General features: G+C 44.4%; 1 protein-coding gene across 3 annotated transcripts in view; it reads right to left on the reverse strand.

The window, feature by feature from the left end:
• Positions 1–18,968, reverse strand: part of LOC311010396 (echinoderm microtubule-associated protein-like 6) — a 56,921-nt gene that overhangs the window by 16,244 nt on the left and 21,709 nt on the right. Inside the window, exons 16-32 of one of the 3 annotated variants that reach the window (XM_084004868.1) lie at positions 18,525–18,618; positions 17,605–17,705; positions 16,832–17,034; positions 15,792–15,903; positions 13,008–13,135; positions 12,168–12,309; positions 8,216–8,368; positions 8,005–8,136; positions 7,239–7,327; positions 6,997–7,164; positions 6,702–6,903; positions 3,443–3,569; positions 3,262–3,340; positions 3,062–3,191; positions 2,872–2,970; positions 538–558; positions 442–459 (exon numbers count right to left, since the gene is read on the reverse strand). In XM_084004868.1, the coding sequence (XP_083860994.1) occupies positions 442–459; positions 538–558; positions 2,872–2,970; positions 3,062–3,191; positions 3,262–3,340; positions 3,443–3,569; positions 6,702–6,903; positions 6,997–7,164; positions 7,239–7,327; positions 8,005–8,136; positions 8,216–8,368; positions 12,168–12,309; positions 13,008–13,135; positions 15,792–15,903; positions 16,832–17,034; positions 17,605–17,705; positions 18,525–18,618 (1,998 nt within the window). The remainder of the gene's footprint in view (positions 1–441; positions 460–537; positions 559–2,871; positions 2,971–3,061; positions 3,192–3,261; positions 3,341–3,442; positions 3,570–6,701; positions 6,904–6,996; positions 7,165–7,238; positions 7,328–8,004; positions 8,137–8,215; positions 8,369–12,167; positions 12,310–13,007; positions 13,136–15,791; positions 15,904–16,831; positions 17,035–17,604; positions 17,706–18,524; positions 18,619–18,968) is intronic. The other 2 variants (XM_084004869.1, XM_084004870.1) reach the window with 2 other exon arrangements.

Consider the following 18,968-nt stretch of genomic DNA (forward strand, 5'->3'; position numbering starts at 1 on the left):
TAAATCACATCTAAATTGTTTATTTTGGGTTCATCCAGCTGTAGTAAGCCAGCCGACGGACGATGTCATGAACCCAGACAGGCACGTTTGGTTTCCTGGTGGATCTGGGACTTCAACATGTACAAAGCAGCAATAGTTGTGATTTCAGCCATGGTGGAGGAAACCTGGTAATAGTTCAATGCTCTGGTGGGCTTTTAATTTGACATGGCCATTTGACAAATTTTCCGACGCAGTGAGGCCAGAGGAAGCTCAGACTGAGTTGAAGCACACAGGAAGTCATCATCTAACCACTGCTGGTTTTGAAAAGTCTTTGGTTTAGTGTGAATGGATTGCACAAAGAAGCTGTGTTTTCATGTGAATCTACATTAGTGTAGACCTGGTCTTGGTTTTGGGGTGGAACTACAAACAGACCTGAATAGGATCCTGACTGCGAATACTCACCGGACACTTCATTCGCCTCTACACAATGACAGACAACGACATGTTAAACACTGAGGTCTCCACATGAGTGTATGTGATGAGTGACAGCAGACTTACCTGGCAGGTCAGTGATGTCACCTGGTGATGAGGTGAGGCAGTGACAATGAGGAAGCAGTGGAAAAGAAAAGAAGTGTGATGGGCAAAAAGCAGTCGGTTATGTATGATGACAACATGGGCGTTACATGTAGACACACAAAATCTATGACTGAAATAATAATACTGTTCAATTCTGAAAGAAAAGGTGTGATCGTTTTGTCTCTTTGTGGTGTTTTTTGTCTTTTTGAAGTTGTTTTGTGTCTCTTTGCATTTAGTTTGTGTCTCTTTCTGGTTGTTTTATGTCTCATTGTGGATGTTCGTTTCTCTCTATCAATATTTTCAGAAAAAAAAACACTTAAAAAGACATACCCAAAGTAAATGAAGAATTACTCCACAATAATAAGGTTCATATGGATGTTCTTAGTGTCTAAGGAGGGCTAGGACCTCAGAGAATGTATTCCCAGTGTCAACAATATTGTGTCTGTTACAATGCTGAGTACATTGGAATAAGTCAAAGAAGAAAGGTGACATTTCTATCCTTGCCTATTGTGTTCCTCTATTTGACAGAGGAAAAAACCATGCTAACAATGATTCCAGGCACAACCATGCCACCTTCAGCAACTCCTTGACTACAAATGTACCTCATTTGATAGAATTTGAGCAAAGGGCAAAGCCTCCACAAAGGTATTAGGAAGGACACCACCAGGCAGAAACTCAATTTGGCACACTTTGGCACCAAATGTGCCAAAGTGTGCCAAATGGGTTATTTTCCACTTCTAAATGGAAAATACAGCTTATCCACTACAGGAGTCTATTGTCATCTACTGGAGGTTTTGGATATGAAATGTATCATGCTTCATCAACTTCTACTATTGTGCACACTATAAAATCAATAATAACAAATAACATTTATAATAAGAAACTGTAAATGCAATGTCTGACTGCTCCTGTATCTCCGTCATGTCCTTCTCAGTGTTCTGAATGTTCTTTGCCATGGAGGAAAAACACACGGTGTCAAATAAAACTGTGTGTAACTTCTTTGTCGTCCAATGTGGCGCTGTGCGTTCGGCTGCCGTGCGCTCTGCGTAAAAGCTTCCTGCAACACAATGACGTTGCCGTCGGTACACAGGATTTTAAGTCGACTGGGTAATGTGTTCCATAGGATGTTTGGTATCATTCAACAGAGTAGCTTCTCCCCTTTCATTGGACTACAAACATGGCCGCACGATGAATGGATTTACGATGATAACAATCATTTAGTTCTTCTTGTCCCATGCGTTAAATGAGCCCCAAAAAATTCAAACCCATTTTCTAAAGATTAATATTTGCACTATAATACACGTTCTTGTTTTATAAACAAATAAACTAAACTTTCGTCTAAACTTTGAGCAACAGTTGAAAAGAAACACCATTGTCCTGTTCTTTTTTTTTTTTTTTGCAGATTAATATGGCTGTAGTTTGTTCAGCACTTCGACGGGCCGATCGGGTTTAACAGGTTAAATTGTTTTGCGTCTCTTTGTGGTTGTTTGTGTCGCTGTAATAGTTTTGTGTCTCGGTGTGGTTGTTTGTGTCTCTGTAATAGTTTTGTGTCTCGGTGTGGTTGTTTGTGTCGCTGTAATAGTTTTGTGTCTCGGTGTGGTTGTTTGTGTCTCTGTAATAGTTTTGTGTCTCGGTGTGGTTGTTTGTGTCGCTGTAATAGTTTTGTGTCTCGGTGTGGTTGTTTGTGTCTCTGTAATAGTTTTGTGTCTCGGTGTGGTTGTTTGTGTCGCTGTAATAGTTTTGTGTCTCGGTGTAGTTGTTTGTGTCTCTGTAATAGTTTTGTGTCTCGGTGTGGTTGTTTGTGTCTCTGTAATAGTTTTGTGTCTCGGTGTGGTTGTTTGTGTCTCTGTAATAGTTTTGTGTCTCGGTGTGGTTGTTTGTGTCTCTGTAATAGTTTTGTGTCTCGGTGTGGTTGTTTGTGTCTCTGTAATAGTTTTGTGTCTCGGTGTGGTTGTTTGTGTCGCTGTAATAGTTTTGTGTCTCGGTGTGGTTGTTTGTGTCTCTGTAATAGTTTTGTGTCTCGGTGTGGTTGTTTGTGTCTCTGTAATAGTTTTGTGTCTCGGTGTGGTTGTTTGTGTCTCTGTAATAGTTTTGTGTCTCGGTGTGGTTGTTTGTGTCTCTGTAATAGTTTTGTGTCTCGGTGTGGTTGTTTGTGTCTCTGTAATAGTTTTGTGTCTCGGTGTGGTTGTTTGTGTCTCTGTAATAGTTTTGTGTCTCGGTGTGGTTGTTTGTGTCTCTGTAATAGTTTTGGGTCTCGGTGTGGTTGTTTGTATCTCGTTGTTATTGTTTTGCGTCCCTAGTCGAGGTGTGACTCACCGATCTGTCCTGTCGCAATGATGTTTTGGTATTTTGGGTGCTGATTGACGGTCAGACAGAGGATGTCGTCGGTGTGCTCCAGGTAGAAACTCTGGGTTCCTGTCAAGACAGGAAGCAGGTATTGTGATGTCATCATCAACAACAACAACAACATTTGCCATCAGAAGCCCAGTCTGTGAGTTGAACTGACCGGTGGACAGGTTCTGGATGACCACGGCAGCAGCCGTGTGGAAGATGATGTCAGCGCCATCGTTGAGGTAATGCAGGTTGTTGCGACAGTCGAAGCCTCTGTAGCCGAAGACGTGCTCCAACGCCAGCTCCTGAAAACGAGATCAGCTGTTTACAGTAAGGGCGCATATCTGTAGACTAGCATCACAAGTCCAGACTGACCTCCACCACCTTCTTCTTCTTGGTCACGTTGTTCCTCAGCAGTTTGTCCGGCAGTGGCGCAGCTCGACTCACAGGAGGCCTGAACAGGAAACCAGTTTAGAACCAGTTCAGATAGAGGAGAGAGAGAGTGTGTGTGTGTGTGTGTGTGTGTGTGTGTGTGTGTGTGTGTGTGTCTGATCACCTCTCCTCCACAGGGAGCTCTTTGTGCTGCAGGTGAGGTCTGGTTCCTGTCATGTTCCTGATGCTGGCTGAGTAGATCTTGGTGACGTAGTCCACCACCTTCTCCCGAGCCACGTCGCTGTCGTACCCTGGAGACAAAACAAGTCTGTGACGGCCCTCAGAGTCAATCTTTTTGTTAACACAGTGCTGGATCGAGCACATTTGGCATCCTAGGTGAGCTTTCCCCCCCAAAATATTGTTTTGCAATCGACACTTCTACATTTCAGTTGTACATTAAAGGTACTGCAGATTCATTTGTTACAAATATGAACAAGAGAAGAGAAATAACTTTGAACGATTAACAAACAACAATAATAATATAACAACATTTTCTCTGAAATGTATCACTTTGATCTCAGAGAATTTTCATTTAATTTATTTTTTTGTTTAAAGCGTGCGAGTACATGAGGACAATTCGTGGACGGTCTGGTTGACGGCTGCGCACGGATTGGTTCCAAAGCTGGCGGTGGATGGGCTGGCTCATCAGGTCGCTAGAAAAGCTCTCAAGATGGCTACAGCGCAGTGTGAGGGGCACCACCCATCATCACCTCCTCCCAACCAGCCAAAGAAGTTTGCTCATCGTTAGTTTAGTAGTTTCGTTGCTTGAGTAGTGGTGGACTGCTTGTTTTGTTATTCCATCTGTTAGGCACGGAGGGTTAGTTTGTCTTTTGGTTCCTGGTGTTTTGATATTATTATATTGATATGATATATATTGTTATTTGATGCCTTCTTAGTTAGGTCTCTTTTGTTTGTTATCTTTGTATGTGGTCAGTTCAGTCTCATTAATAATGAATGTGTCACGGTTCTGCCGGGACAGTCTGGGGTTTTGTGCCTGTTTGTGCGTTTTTCCCTGTCTGTCTTCCCCCTCCTTTCCTCTCCCTCACCGGCCCCTCCTCGGGGTGTGTCCGGTGGGCGTGCCGGCAGCCGAGACAGAGTAGGCGCACCTGTTCCTATTCAGCTCATCAGCTCCAGCCTACTTAACCCTGGTCTCTCCACCACTTCATCGCCAGATGATTCAGTCATCTGGTGATGTTGACGTGCTCCGTATCGCTCTCTTTTGTAAACCTGAACGTACTTCCGTGTACCGTAGCTGTTTCCGCTAACGCCTGTTTTGTGGCTTCGCTCTCCAGGAAATCCCCAGTGCCTGCCTACCTGCCTGCTCGTCTCCTGTATTGCAGATGTGCATGTGTGTTAAGTGTCCATGGATGCGTGTGTGAATCATAAGCCTGGAGAGTTGCATCGCCCTGCCCCAGACAGTGCCTCAGTTTGTCAGGATGTCATTGCAATAACACAGCAAGTTGCCATGGAGATCTTTGATCGGGTCCCGGACAGAGTCAACAATCAGGTGTCCATGAAGGAAGGGAGGGAGGAATAGTAACGCAGTATTGCAGAGCCTCTCACAGCAGGGATCTCCTGGAGGAGTTGTTCCAGCAGCGACCTTGGCCAGGGCGGGACGGGTGCCTCGAGGGCCGGAATGCAGATTAGATTGTAGATGTTTGGGTTAGGGGCTGCACGGTGGCGTAGTGGGTAGCACTGTCGCCTCACAGCGAGAGGGTTCCGGGTTCGATTCCCGGGTCGGAACGGGTTCCTTCTGTGTGGAGTTTGCATGTTCTCCCTGTGTGAGCGTGGGTTTTCCTCCCACAGTCCAAAGACATGCATGGGGATAGGTTCATTGATGACTCTAAATAGACTGGTTACCTATCCAGGGTGTACCCTGCCTTCGCCCAATAACAGCTGGGATCGGCTCCAGCCCCCCCCCCCGTGACCCTGAATACAGGATAAGCGGTAGACAATGGATGGATGGATGTTTGGGTTAGGGCGAGTAGTCGCATTTCAGTAGACACAACTCCCTCTCTTTGTCCAATTTGTTGGTCTTCAAGTCCATCCATTCGCCTTAGCAAAGCCGAAAGCTTCTCCAAGATGTTGTCCATGTTACGGTTCATTACCACAGTCAGAGCATTGGACACTCTGTCCAAGATGTTGTCCATGTTACGGTTCATTACCACAGTCAGAGCATTGGACACTCTGTCCAAGATGTTTACCATGTTACGGTTCATTACCACAGTCAGAGCGTTGACAGCTTTGTCCAAGATGTAATCCATGTTGCGGTTTATAGCCACAGTCTGAGCGCTAGCGGCTCCACTCACTCCATCAATCGTGCCGGGCAGCTTCACAGGGCTTTGGACTGCTGACACCGTCTTCAGAATTTTCCGATACACCAGGGCAGTGCCTAATCCAATCAGCAAAAAGCCGTTATCATGTTTCCGAATATGTACACATCCTCAATGTCCTCAACAGAAAGAATCGCCAGGCACACGACCCTCCACTGCTCCCATGAGTCCATCATGTAACCAGCGGCGAACGTCCCGTCAGGGCAGGCAGGTTCCCCCGGACCCGAGCTTCTCATCAAGAAGATTCTGTCAGTTGTGTTGAGAGACCAGCTGACCAATTCCATGATTTAAGATTTGGAGAAAAATGCAGAGAGAGGCTCCCAAAGTAAGAGACGAGACAAGACCAGCAGCAAGACAAGCAAGCAGGGAAGATAAGGGAGTGGGAGAGAGAGAGAGATGCGTCCGCCTTCGTTGAGAGCTGGAGAAGAAGTGACATGTTGTGCACAATAAGCATCAGGACGTCTATTCCTCACAGGAAATAGTCATTTATTCCACTCATCACTCACTGGTTTGGTGCAGACTTCGTCCCGTTTGTTCCGTGTATGTTTACACGTACAATACAAATACATTTCAAGATACACACAAATGGATATCGGTATGTAAAAATGTAAAATCAATCCATAAACAAAAATAAGGTTCACAAACACATTTCTGATCCACACGCAAATGTGTCTTGTTTTAAATAAATGTCATATAAATCCATAAATATATTAATAAAAAAAATATTTGCAATTCTCATCAAAAATGTATTTGGATGTTGTTACATTTATATACAAACTGTTAAACTTGAATTTACAAGACGCTTTTCATTTGTGAACTGGTCTGTATTTGTATGTGTGAGCTTTTGAGACTCTCCTGATTGGCTGGATTCACGATTGCATTTTTTTTCAACAAGGAACTCTCTGTAGCCAATCAGACGCCTCCCTCGTTTTCAGCAAATCACATGACTGCATTCCCATGAGGGGTACCTCACCATGACCAGAGCACAGCTTTTCCTCTTTTACGCTTCACTGAGGGAAGACTTTCAAAATAAAAGCTAAGGGCTGTTACCTCCGTCCTCCTCCGTGTCATCGTCTGACTCTTCGCTGTCCACAGCTTTGCTCTCTTTGTGACCCGCCGGCTCTCTGGTCCAGATCATCAGTGCTGTGTCGGCCCCACCCACTGACAGCAGCATGAGGTCATCATTGGACCAGCGGACGTTTGTCACGTTGGTGCTGTGCCCCACATACTTCTTAAACTTGGCAAATTGGCCCTGAAAAAGTCAGAATGAGAAGAAATCATGAGTCAATGTGGACACCGTAGGTTAAATGTGACAGCGGTACAGGACCATCAGAGAGCGTCTCACCCTCGATGGGAAGTTGAACAGTTTCAAGAAGCCAAAGTCATCTCCAGTGGCGAGCAGTTTACAATCTTTTGTGAGCGAAGCAGCGTTAACGAAGCTGAGCGGCGGCCATATTCCCTCGCAGGTCGGACCCAGAACAGAAGTCCAGCTGGCCCAATCTAGCTTCTCAAACTGCAAACATAAACACGTGTAAACTTGCAGAAATGGAAACACCCTGACGATAATAATTAATAACACAGACTGACCTCGGCCACACTGATGTTCTGTTTGCGTCCCCGCGGAGCCTCAAAGAACAGCTGCTCTTTAGCTCCAGTGTTCACCTGCAGAAGTTTACCTGCAAAAAGACACACTCCATACAGTTTGAGGATTATAACATTAATGTACAACAGCCACTGTAGATCAAAAAGAACATTTAATTGTGAGGGAGTAATATTTCAAGTGGTACAATTAGGGAGAAAACTTTTGCTTCTCTATTCAAAGTTGAATCAGCCACAGACGCAGCAGTGTGTAGCCATGTATTATTATTATTTGATTGTATATATTGTATAATCACATCTGGTCACGAGCATTCAGACTTAGATGTATGAAGGATGTAGCCAGTTCCCAGACTGATGAAGTACTACACTGTACATGTGGTATTTCCTGTTTCATGGCGCCATCTGGTGTCATGACGTTGATCCGACCAAAGTGAAGCAATGAAGAGCCACGATAATAACAAAAAGTTTTCTTTGTGTAAACTTACCACTTTCATTTTTCAGAGTTTTTTCTGCAAATTTGACCGTCCTCCCAAGGCGCTTTAATGAATTGTTTTACTTGGCCCTTATAAGCCATTGTATGTTTCTATTTGTATACATGTGGTTTTAGATATATATTTCTAATAAGTCATAGTGTCTCTTTTACTTGGTGAAACAGCCTTGAACTAGCAGCCCTATACTACTACTACTGTCTAGAACATCAAGCCCATCAAACAGTTAGCCTCTACGGCTAACAGTTAGCGAAGAAGCAGTTCACCTCGAGAGTCCCAGTCGATGTGTGTGATGTAGCTGCCGGCTCCTTTACAGATGCCGACTCTCTTACTGGTCAGGACGTTGTAGATGTCCACAAAGGAATCATGGGATGCCACAGCGAGGTACTTCCCCGCGTCTGAAACACACAGAGCTGTGACTCATCACAGACCAATCACCTTCGTCCTGTGTCACACCCGTGTTGTTTGTTCAGGTACCTTGAGAGAAACGGATATCTGAGATGAGCTCCCTTCGGTGGTGGAAGGTCACCATGTCCTCCAGCGTGTCGGCGTTCACCACCAGGAAGCTGCCGTCGTTCAGACCGACCGCCAGAGCTTTACCGTCAGGTGAGAAGGCGCAGCACCGCCCACCTGATATACAGGTAACACACAGGTTATATACAGGTAAAACAGAGGTGATATACACATATCACACACAGGTTATATACAGGTAACACACACAGGTTATATACAGGTAAAACAGAGGTGATATACAGGTAACACACACAGGTTATATACAGGTAACACACACAGGTTATATACAGGTAAAACAGAGGTGATATACACATATCACACACAGGTTATATACAGGTAACACACACAGGTTATATACAGGTAACACACAGGTTATATACAGGTGACACACAGGTTATATACAGGTAAAACAGAGGTGATATACACATATCACACACAGGTTATATACAGGTAACACACAGGTTATATACAGGTGACACACAGGTTATATACAGGTAAAACAGAGGTGATATACACATATCACACACAGGTTATATACAGGTAACACACACAGGTTATATACAGGTAACACACACAGGTTATATACAGGTAACACACACAGGTTATATACAAGTAAAACAGAGGTGATATACACATATCACACACAGGTTATATACAGGTAACACACAGGTTATATACAGGTAACACACAGGTTATATGCAGGTAAAACCGAGGTGATATACACATATCACACACAGGTTATATACAGGTAACACACAGGTTATATACAGGTAACACACAGGTTATATACAGGTAACACACAGGTTATATACATGTGACACACAGGTTATATACATGTAACACACAGGTTATATACAGGTAACACACAGGTTATATACAGGTAACACACAGGTTATATACATGTGACACACAGGTTATATACATGTAACACACAGGTTATATACAGGTAACACACAGGTTATATACAGGTAACACACAGGTTATATACATGTGACACACAGGTTATATACATGTAACACACAGGTTATATACATGTAACACACAGGTTATATACAGGTAACTGACAGATGGAACACAAGCAGGTTTTGTACAGTGTTGGAACCTCAAGGTTTGTGTTTATGAAACAGTTCAGGGATGCAGATTGCAGATTGTTTTGGAATATTGAGATGGGAGAGTCTTCTGTGTGAAAACACAGTCACACTCCTGTACAGGGGGTGTGGGGCTCCCCCTCCCCATCTGCCTGTTGGCCTGATCTCTGCCCCACTATCTCCGACATCCACCTGTGGATCCAGATTCCACTGTGATTGGTCAACTGCAGTAGAACTCAGAAGTTGCACCTGGCTGAGCTGATTTCTGCTTCTTTAACTGAGTAGACCAACAGTGACTCTTTGTCATCTCCCTCTCTTTCTCCTGGGATTCAGACCTCGACAGAGGTCTCATGTCCCTCTTTTTCTCTCCTGCACTTCGCCTGAGCCACAAGTCCCTCAAGCTGCCTCCTTCAAACAGCCAAACAAGCTAGCTGTTCAGCCTACAAGCGACTGCTACAGAGAGACCCAGTTCATCTGGTCTCCTCATTGAAACCTCCCAAGAAACCAAGGATTCCTGGCCAAGACACAACTCACTAGAAATTCCATCATCCCCAAGAACTTGAAGGACAGCAAGTTTCCTTCACAGGAACCCGAAGACTGCAAACTCTCTCAGAAAGAACAACCAAGAACCAACCCTTCCTCAAGGACTGGTAACAATCTGGTCAACGTGATGACATTAATGTTTCAAGGTAATTTTATATTTGATGTGTTGTTTAGTAAAGTTTGTACCCTTGGTTCAGTTGTTAGTGGTTTAGAACATGCAGTTTAGCTTGCTCACTAATCCAACTTTGCTTCTTCACCCTGCTCTCTTTAACTAGACTACATGGCTAACAGTCAACACCCACAGCCACCATTTATAACACACACAGACACAATCACACACACACACACACACACACACACACACACACACACACACACACACACACACACACACACACACACACACACACACACACACACACACACAGAGTGTAGTTAGTTAGATAGGCCACCTCGTCTTAGTGCTCATGTGTTTATTGTTAATAAACCCTTTTGAACATACTGCTGTGTATTAATGTATGTAAGAATGAATGCTTTTAACCTAGATAATTCCAAATTCCTTCAACTGTTTGCCCTTATATGCTAACAGTTATTAATTATTGGCATTTGAGTATACTATAAACCCTTTAATAATGAGACTGAGTCAGGGTTTGGTTATCTTTTCTGGTGTTGAATATGCTCCTGCTAGTTCCCACAACAACTGACAGACGTAACTCAAACAGTTTAGGCACCAGTTCTGATGGAGGTCCGTCCGACGCCTGCTCCACACAGCTTACGGGGGTCCACTCCTTGCCAGGTTCTGTTCCAACAGGGGACCGCCCGACGCCCACTCCACACATACTGTCCGGGGTCCGTCCTTCACCAGTCCCAACAGAGGTCCGTCGGTCACCAGTTCTGACGGTGGTCCGTCGGTCACTTGTTCTGACAGTGGTCCGTCAGACGCAGGCTACTCCACGCAGCTTGCCAGAGGTCCACTCGTCGCCCGTTCCTGTTCTGACGGGGGACCGTCCGTCACCAGTCCCGACGGGGGTCGGTCCTCCAACAGTCCTGACGGAGGTCCGTCCGCCATCGGTCCCGACGGAGGTCCATCTGTCACCACTCCCGACAGGGGTCCGTCCAACACCAGTCCCGGTGGAGGTCGCCCGGCCTCCCGAGCAGCCCCGTCCGCCTGGTTGCCCTCCTGCCGGGCCTCCCGAGCCCCTCCTCCAGGCCCCCTCTGCCCGCCCTCCTGGACTATTTAATTGTGGACTATTGGGACATCTGGGATCCATCCCTTAAGGGGTACTGTCACGACTGTGGGTATTGTAGTGTTGGTTTCCTGTTTTATTTTGTAGTCCTTCTGTCTTGTGTTGTCACGTGCTTTGCTTCCTGTCTGGTTTCCCTCTTTTTTTCTGTCTCCAAGCTGGGTCTCATTGTCTCATCCGTGGGGGGGTTTAGCTCAGGAGGTAGAGCGGGTCGGCTGGCAACCGCAAGATTGCCGGTTCGATCCCCGGTTCGATCCCCGGCTCCTCCTAGCTGAGTGCCTGGTGTCCCTGAGCAAGACACCTCACCCTAAGTGTGTGAATGTGTGTGTGAATGGGTGAATGTCAATCATTACTGTAAAGCGCTTTGGAGAAAAGCGCTATATAAATGACGCCATTTACCATTTTGATTCTCGTTCTCCCCAATCACCTTAGCCTGCCCTTGTGTTTCCACACCTGTCTGTCGTCAACCTAATCAGCCCTGGTGTATTTAGTCTGTGTGTTTCCTTTCTGTCTTTGGTAACCAGGTAACACATTTACGTTGCACACCCAGGTAACACACTTATGTTACACACCCAGGTCACACACTTGTGTTACACACCCAGGTTTCACACTTAGGTAACACATTCAGGTTACACACTCAGGTAACACTCTCAGGTTACACAGCCAGGTTATACACGCAGGTCACACACTCAGGTAACACACTTATGTTACACACCCAGGTCACACACTTGTGTTACACACCCAGGTAACACACTTATGTTACACACCCAGGTCACACACTTGTGTTACACACCCAGGTTTCACACTTAGGTAACACATTCAGGTTACACACTCAGGTAACACTCTCAGGTTACACAGCCAGGTTATACACGCAGGTAACACACTCAGGTAACACACTTATGTTACACACCCAGGTCACACACTTATGTTACACACCCAGGTTTCACACTTAGGTAACACACTCAGGTAATACACCCAGGTAACACACTTATGTTACACACCTGGGTAACACACTTATGTAACACTGGTTTACGTGCTCACCCTTCTTGAGTTTACGGACAGCAACCATGCGGTGATTTGCCGACAGCTCCCAGATCCTCAGAGTTTTGTCATCGCTGACAGTGGCACCAACAGGAAGTAGAGGGTGAGCCGCCAAACCCCACACCTCTCCCTCCATGTGACCCTGAACACAACACGAACAGTAAATACATCACAGACAACTTTAGTCAACTGTTGTATTTATTCTTTTTGTCAAAGTTGATTTCCATCATGTGATTATACAACTGAAACTGTTATGTTCAAAGAAACTCAGACATCAGAGTTTTAAAGGGTCGTCTGCTTAACAGGAACCTGTTCACTTCAAGAAAGCACATTCATATTCAGAATAAACAGATGTAGTTAATGTGTTGAACAGTGTGACCCACATGATGGCGATTTAAAACTTTAAAAACATATTATTTCACATTGTTTACTTCAACATTATATATCTCCAGTGAGTTGTGTTTCTGGTGTTGAGGTACAGTAGAAAACAATGTTTTTTTTTAATACATTTTTTTTACATTTTTAATATACAAGAGAAAAAGATATTTATTTTATGAGATTATGTAAAAAAAACCTAAGTGTACCTCCCATCATCCTCCTCTGATGTGTTGTTTGATTACCATTTGTTTTTTATTGAGTCAGAAGACAAAATAAAAACAATATATAAACAATGAAGGCTACCAAGAACGTGCACAAAAAAAAGAAAGTAATGTAAAAAGCTTTTTTTCCCCCAGAATTTCTCTGTATTAATGTGACGACTAATAAAGAAGCTTCCTGTTTCTGATCTGCCAGAGTCATGTGATGGTCTGACCTCGATGTCAATGTGTCTACATGTCTGACCTGAACCAGCAGCATCATCGGTCCACTCTTGTCGATCTCCAGGATTTCTCCGTTCTTTGTCCCCAGCAGGATGTGACCGTGACCCAGAGTGATGGCCCTGATAGACGGGTTGTCCTCCAGCAGAAGACCTGGTCCACAAACACCACAGAAACAAGTTGTCTTTTAACAAAAAATGTTTTTTCACACTCCCAGGTATCCATCCATCCATCGTCTACTGCTTATGCTGTATTCAGGGTCGTGGGGGGGCCTGGAGCTGATCCCAGCTGATATTGGGCAGAGTACACCCTGGACAGGACACCAGTCTATCACAGGGCCGACATGTAGAGACAAACAACCATTCACGCTCACATTCACACCTACGGGCAATTTAGAGTCATCAATAAACTTATCTCCATCCTGCAGTCTTTGGACTGTGGGAGGAAGCCGGAGAACCCGGAAAGAACCCACGCTTACACGGGAAGAACATGCAAACTCCACACAAGGAAGCCGAACCCGACCAGCAAACCAGGACCCTCTCGCTGTGAGGCAACAGTGCTACCCACTACACCCCATGCAGCGATTGGAGAGTGCGTGACGCTTTGTGTATGTGGATGAGCTCAGAGAGATACACTGGTGCCAGGCTGGAGGATCTTGAAAGTGAGGAGTAGGATCTTAAAGTCAATGCATGATTTGATAGGGAGCCAATGGCGTTGCTGCAGGGCAGGAGTGATGTGTTCAGTATAAGGACTTCTTGAGATGATGCGAGTGGCTGCGTTCTGGACCAGCTGGAGTTTATGGAGGGATATCAGAGGAAGACCAAAGAGGAGAGAGTTACAGTAGTCCAGACAGGAAGTAATCAGGGTGTTAACAAGGATAGCAGTGCAGGTTGGTGTAAGAGAGGGACGGACACAGTTGATGTTGCATATGTGGAAGTATGCAGTATGAGTAACATTATTGATGTGGGCCTTGAAGGATAAAGTGCTGTCCAAGATGATACCCAGGCTTTTTACCTGGGAGGAAGGTGTAACAGTGGCATTGTTGATAAACATGGAGAAAGTGTTCAGTGTTGCTAGAGTGGATTTGGTTCCGATGAGGAGGACCGTGGTTTTGTCACTGTTTAGTTTAAGGAAGTTGAGTGAGAACCATGATTTGTTTTTCAGTAAGCAGTCGGTTAGGGCCTTGGGTGGTAGGGTGGCAGTGGGCTTTGTGGAAAGGTAGAGTTGGGTATTGTTGGCGTAGCAGTGGAATTGAATATGGAATTTCCTAAGGATGTAACCAAGAGGCAGCAGATAGATAATGAACAGGAGGGGGCCGAGGACGGATCCCTGGGGAACACCACTGGAGACTGGAGAGGTGCTGGATCTCAGGTTCTTGAGTTGGACAAACTGTGTGCGGCCCAGAAGATTGGATTGGAACCAGGCCAGGGGGAGGAATGGCCTGTGATTCCAATGGAGGCTAGCCTGTTCAGAAGGATGTCATGAGAGACTGCGCAAATACTGCACTCAGGTCGAGGAGAACCTGAATGGAGAGTCAGTCCAGAGTCAGATGCCATCAGGAGGTCTTTGGTGATTTTTGTGAGGGTTAGTGCTGTGGAGGGGACAGATGGCAGACAGATGGGCGTTTTTCTGGGCTGCAACAGATCTTTCTAGTATTTTGGAGAGAAATGGCAGGTTTGAGATTGGACGAAAGTTGTTTAAGTAATTCGGGTCTGTGCCAGGTTTCTTGAGTGTTGGTGTTATTGCAGCAGTTTTGAGTGATGACGGAACAACACCAGAAGTCAGTGACGAATGGACAATGTTGGTGATTAAAGAGGACAGGGCAGGAAGGCAGACTTTTACCAGGTGCGTAGGTAGGGGGTCTAGCTGGCAGGTGGAAGGTTTGGATTTGGTGATAAAACCAGTTATTTCCAGGAGAGTTGGGAGTTTGAAGCTGGCGAGGGGAGAGCTGAACAGAAAATGTAGGCAGGGAGTGCAGAGAGGATGCAGGGTTATTTCTAGCAGTCAGGGTCTGGTGGATATTTTCAATGTTGGCGTTGAAGAAGGTCATGAAGGTATCACACTGTGTAGCGGTGAGTAGGTGAGGTGGTAGAGCATCAGGTGGTTTCAGAATATTGTTGATAGTGTGGTGGTGTTCCCATCAGCCATCCTGACTAAGGTTGAGTAGTATGTAGTTTTTGCTGACGAGAGAGCATCCTTGTATTGGAGTATGTGGTTATGGTACATTTTTTTTATGAACTGCAAGGCCGGTTTTTATATCGAGGCACCCCAGGCATTGGCCTTTGGTCTTGAGCTGGCATAGTGCTGGCGCAAACCAAGGAGCTGAGTGGGTTTACGAAACCAACCTAGTTTTCAGAGGCGCAAGAGAGCTAAACAGTGTATGAAGTAAATCATTGTAGTGAGATACCAGTTTGTCTGTGGTAGATAAAGTCACTCTGCTAGGGAAGTCAGCAATTCCATTAGAGAGGGCCGGCAAGTAGATATTCTTAATATTTCGGAATGTGATTGTACGAAACATATTAGTTTTGATAATATGAGATTGACATGGAAGGAAATTAACTTGTGGCCTGAGATAGGCAGATCAAAGGTGTAACAGTTATGAGGGGTTACTCCAGAGTCTTAAGTAACTGATAAACTTTAAAAAAAAATGTATTTCAGGTAACCCATACAGGTGAAAAGTCTCAGGACTGTGAAGGTGAAAACCTCAGTTGACACATCAGCTAAAAGTGTGCAATAAATGAAATCATAATTTATGTATCGTCGTCTTCATGAAGACAAATAAAAAAATATATATATAGACCAGCGAGACCTTTAGATGACGGAGACAGAGCGGCTCTCTTGATGGCATACGTCTTCAAACATCTTTCGAACATGTCGTCCCAGAGCTCCACGATGCCGTCCTTACCGCCGGTCACAAAACCCTGGACAGTGAACGCAACACGGAAAAAACATCCCTGATCAACTTCATGAGCTTTATCAGTTTTGTAACATCAACATCCTGGTGGCAAATCTGCTAATTCACCTGCTAGCTCACCTGGTAGCTCTCCTGCTAACTCACCTACTAGCTCACCTGTTAGCTCTCCTGCTAACTCACCTACTAGCTCACCTGGTAGTTCTCCAGCTAACTCACCTTCTAGCTCACCTGGTAGCTCTCCTGCTAACTCACCTACTAGCTCACCTGTTAGCTCTCCTGCTAACTCACCTACTAGCTCACCTGGTAGTTCTCCAGCTAACTCACCTTCTAGCTCACCTGGTAGCTCTCCTGCTAGCGCACCTGGTAGCTCTCCTGCTACCTCACCTACTAGCTCACCTGGTAGCTCTCCTGCTAGCTCACCTGGTTGCTCACCTACTAGCTCACTTGGTAGCTCTCCTGCTAGCTCACCTAGTTGCTCACCTACTAGCTCACTTGGTAGCTCTCCTGCTAGCTCACCTAGTTGTTCACCTACTAGCTCATCAGTAGAGCAGGCACGATGCACCTTATCCAGGTCTGAATCCCTCCTCCTCTCCCCTTTTCTGTTTATATTCAACTGTACTTTACTATAAAAGCAATATCAAAAAATATTAGTCTTTACTTTTTCTTGTTACATTTCTAAAATTAAAACTAAATCTTATGACAGGTGTATCTTGTTAGATTATGACTACATATTGTAGCCTACAATAATCAAAATTATTCTTGTAAAATAATGACATTACATTAAAATACAGTAATCTTTGCCTATTTTTTCTTTAAATGAACGTATCTTTCAACAGCAGTGGTTCCTAATAATATGAGTAGCTCCTTCCACATCCTCATTTGAAAACTATGAATCATTATAAACAGATACATTATTTGTTTGACCCAGGTGCTACCTTGTCCAGGGAGCACATGGTAAAGACCGGCCCGTCATGGGCTTTGATAGTCTTGATGAGTGTCGTGTCTCTCCAGATGTAAACGTCTCCGTTGCTGGCTCCGGAGAAGACCAGGTCCTCAGATCTACCATAACACACCGACATCATCGTCTCCTGCTTCCCCAGATTCCCGAAAATCCCCCGTTTAAATGTCAGACCGCCACCTGTACGAGGAGACACAATCATTGATTCATCCCAAAAAGTATGTATGTATGTATGTATGTATTATTTTTATTATTATTATTTATTTATTTTATCATTACTATTATTGATAAGAATGTACTGAATGAAAACTACAACTAAGTTTGTTGTCTACAACATTTTTGTACACAACTAAGTCAAACATCAAACACACAATGTGACGATATCAACATGCAATATTGTTGGAAGAAAAAAGAGAAAGAAGAGACTAACTTTTAACTTTTTTGTTTTTTATTCATATCAGCACTATAGAAAGCTGGATTAACTGGATCTAGCAGGACACACGCAGGCTGGTTTACCACAGTCAGATTAACCCCAAATAAACTACTTAGCTGTGATTTAATATCAATAACCAGATTCAAGTTCAAGCTTTATTTGTCATATGCACGTAGACACGCAGTCACAATGCAATGAAATGTTGTGGACAAGAAGAACCAGTCAACTCACTAAACAAAAAAAGAACAGTAGTGTGCAATACAAGAATAAAAATGTAGAAAAAAAGTGTAAACATTTGAAGGAAGGAAGAAGATTACCTGAATGCTGCCAGAATTTGATGTGTTTCATGCCAACCGTCACCAGCTTGTCCATCCTGAACGGGTTACTCTTCACCACAAAGGTTTTGTCTTTATGTCCCCTGAAGAACAGAAACAACGTCAAGGTCTGCTGTTGTTCTATATTTTATTATCAACATCAATAAATCTCATGTTCAGACTCAAACCAGTAACATGTCAGTCCATCTCACAATGACTTGACTTCCTGTTTGTGGAGCACTGATTCCTACTCAGCTGGTCACTTGAGCTTTGATTGAACCCACAGGAGGAAATAGCAGATTTGTTGGGGACTATTTTCAGTGGCAGATGGATACCATAAATATCTCCTGCTCGAGTGAGTATTTGTATGTGGGATTGATGTGTTTTAATCAGAGACACTTCACTGCTGGTTTGAGTCTCAACATAAAGAATATCAACTTACATTTTAAATATGACTAATTTGAAATATGATTTCAACTTATTTCAGAACTAAGTTTACTTTAAATTTAATTTTACATTTATTAAATCAAGTTTTATTGAGGCCTCTCTCAACATGACATATCACTAAAGGCTTAAGGTGTGTAAAGCAGAAGGTAGATGCCCGGGGTTCAGATGTATAGGTGTACATGGAGTTTACGTGTAAAGGTGTTCAGGTTATTGGGTGTATAGGTGTTCAGGTGTACAGGTATTTATGTGTTTGGGTGTACAGGTGTTCATGTGTCCAGGTGTACAAGTGTGCAAATGTTCAGGTGTACAGGTGTTCAGGTGTGCAGGTGTACAAGTGTGCAGGTGTACGGGTATTTAGGTGTTTGGGTTTACAGGTGGTCATGTGTACAGGTGTGCAGGTGTGCAGGTGTGCAGGTGTGCAGGTGTACAGATTTGCAGGTGTGCAGGTGTTCATGTGTACAGGTGTTCAGGGGTACCTGGCCTTGGCTAGTCTCTCTCCTTTCTTCCAATCCCAAATTACAATGGAGTGAAATTCATCAATTCCCACCGAGACCAAACTCTTCCCGTCCGCTGAGACACAGAGACAGAGAGACAAGATGACAAGACAGACAAAATGCAAGAGACAAGATTCAATGGACGAACCAACAGAGACAGAAAGATAAGATGCAAGAGACAGAGAAACAGTAGACAGAGCAGCAATTTGCAAGAGACAGGGAGACAGGAGGCAAGAGACAATAAACAGAGAGAGAAGGCACAGAGAGACAGACAGACAAGGTACAGAGAGACAATTTGCAAGACACAATGCAAGAGACAGAGAAAAAAGATCAAAGAGAAAAGAGACAATATCCAAGACACAGAGAGACAAAGAAGGCGAGGTGAGATACATGTGACACAAGGTGACAAGAGATAAGAGAGAAGAT

The sequence above is a fragment of the Eutrigla gurnardus genome (genome assembly GCF_963514095.1).
Source record: "Eutrigla gurnardus genome assembly, chromosome: 3".
Lineage (NCBI taxonomy): Eukaryota > Metazoa > Chordata > Actinopteri > Perciformes > Triglidae > Eutrigla > Eutrigla gurnardus.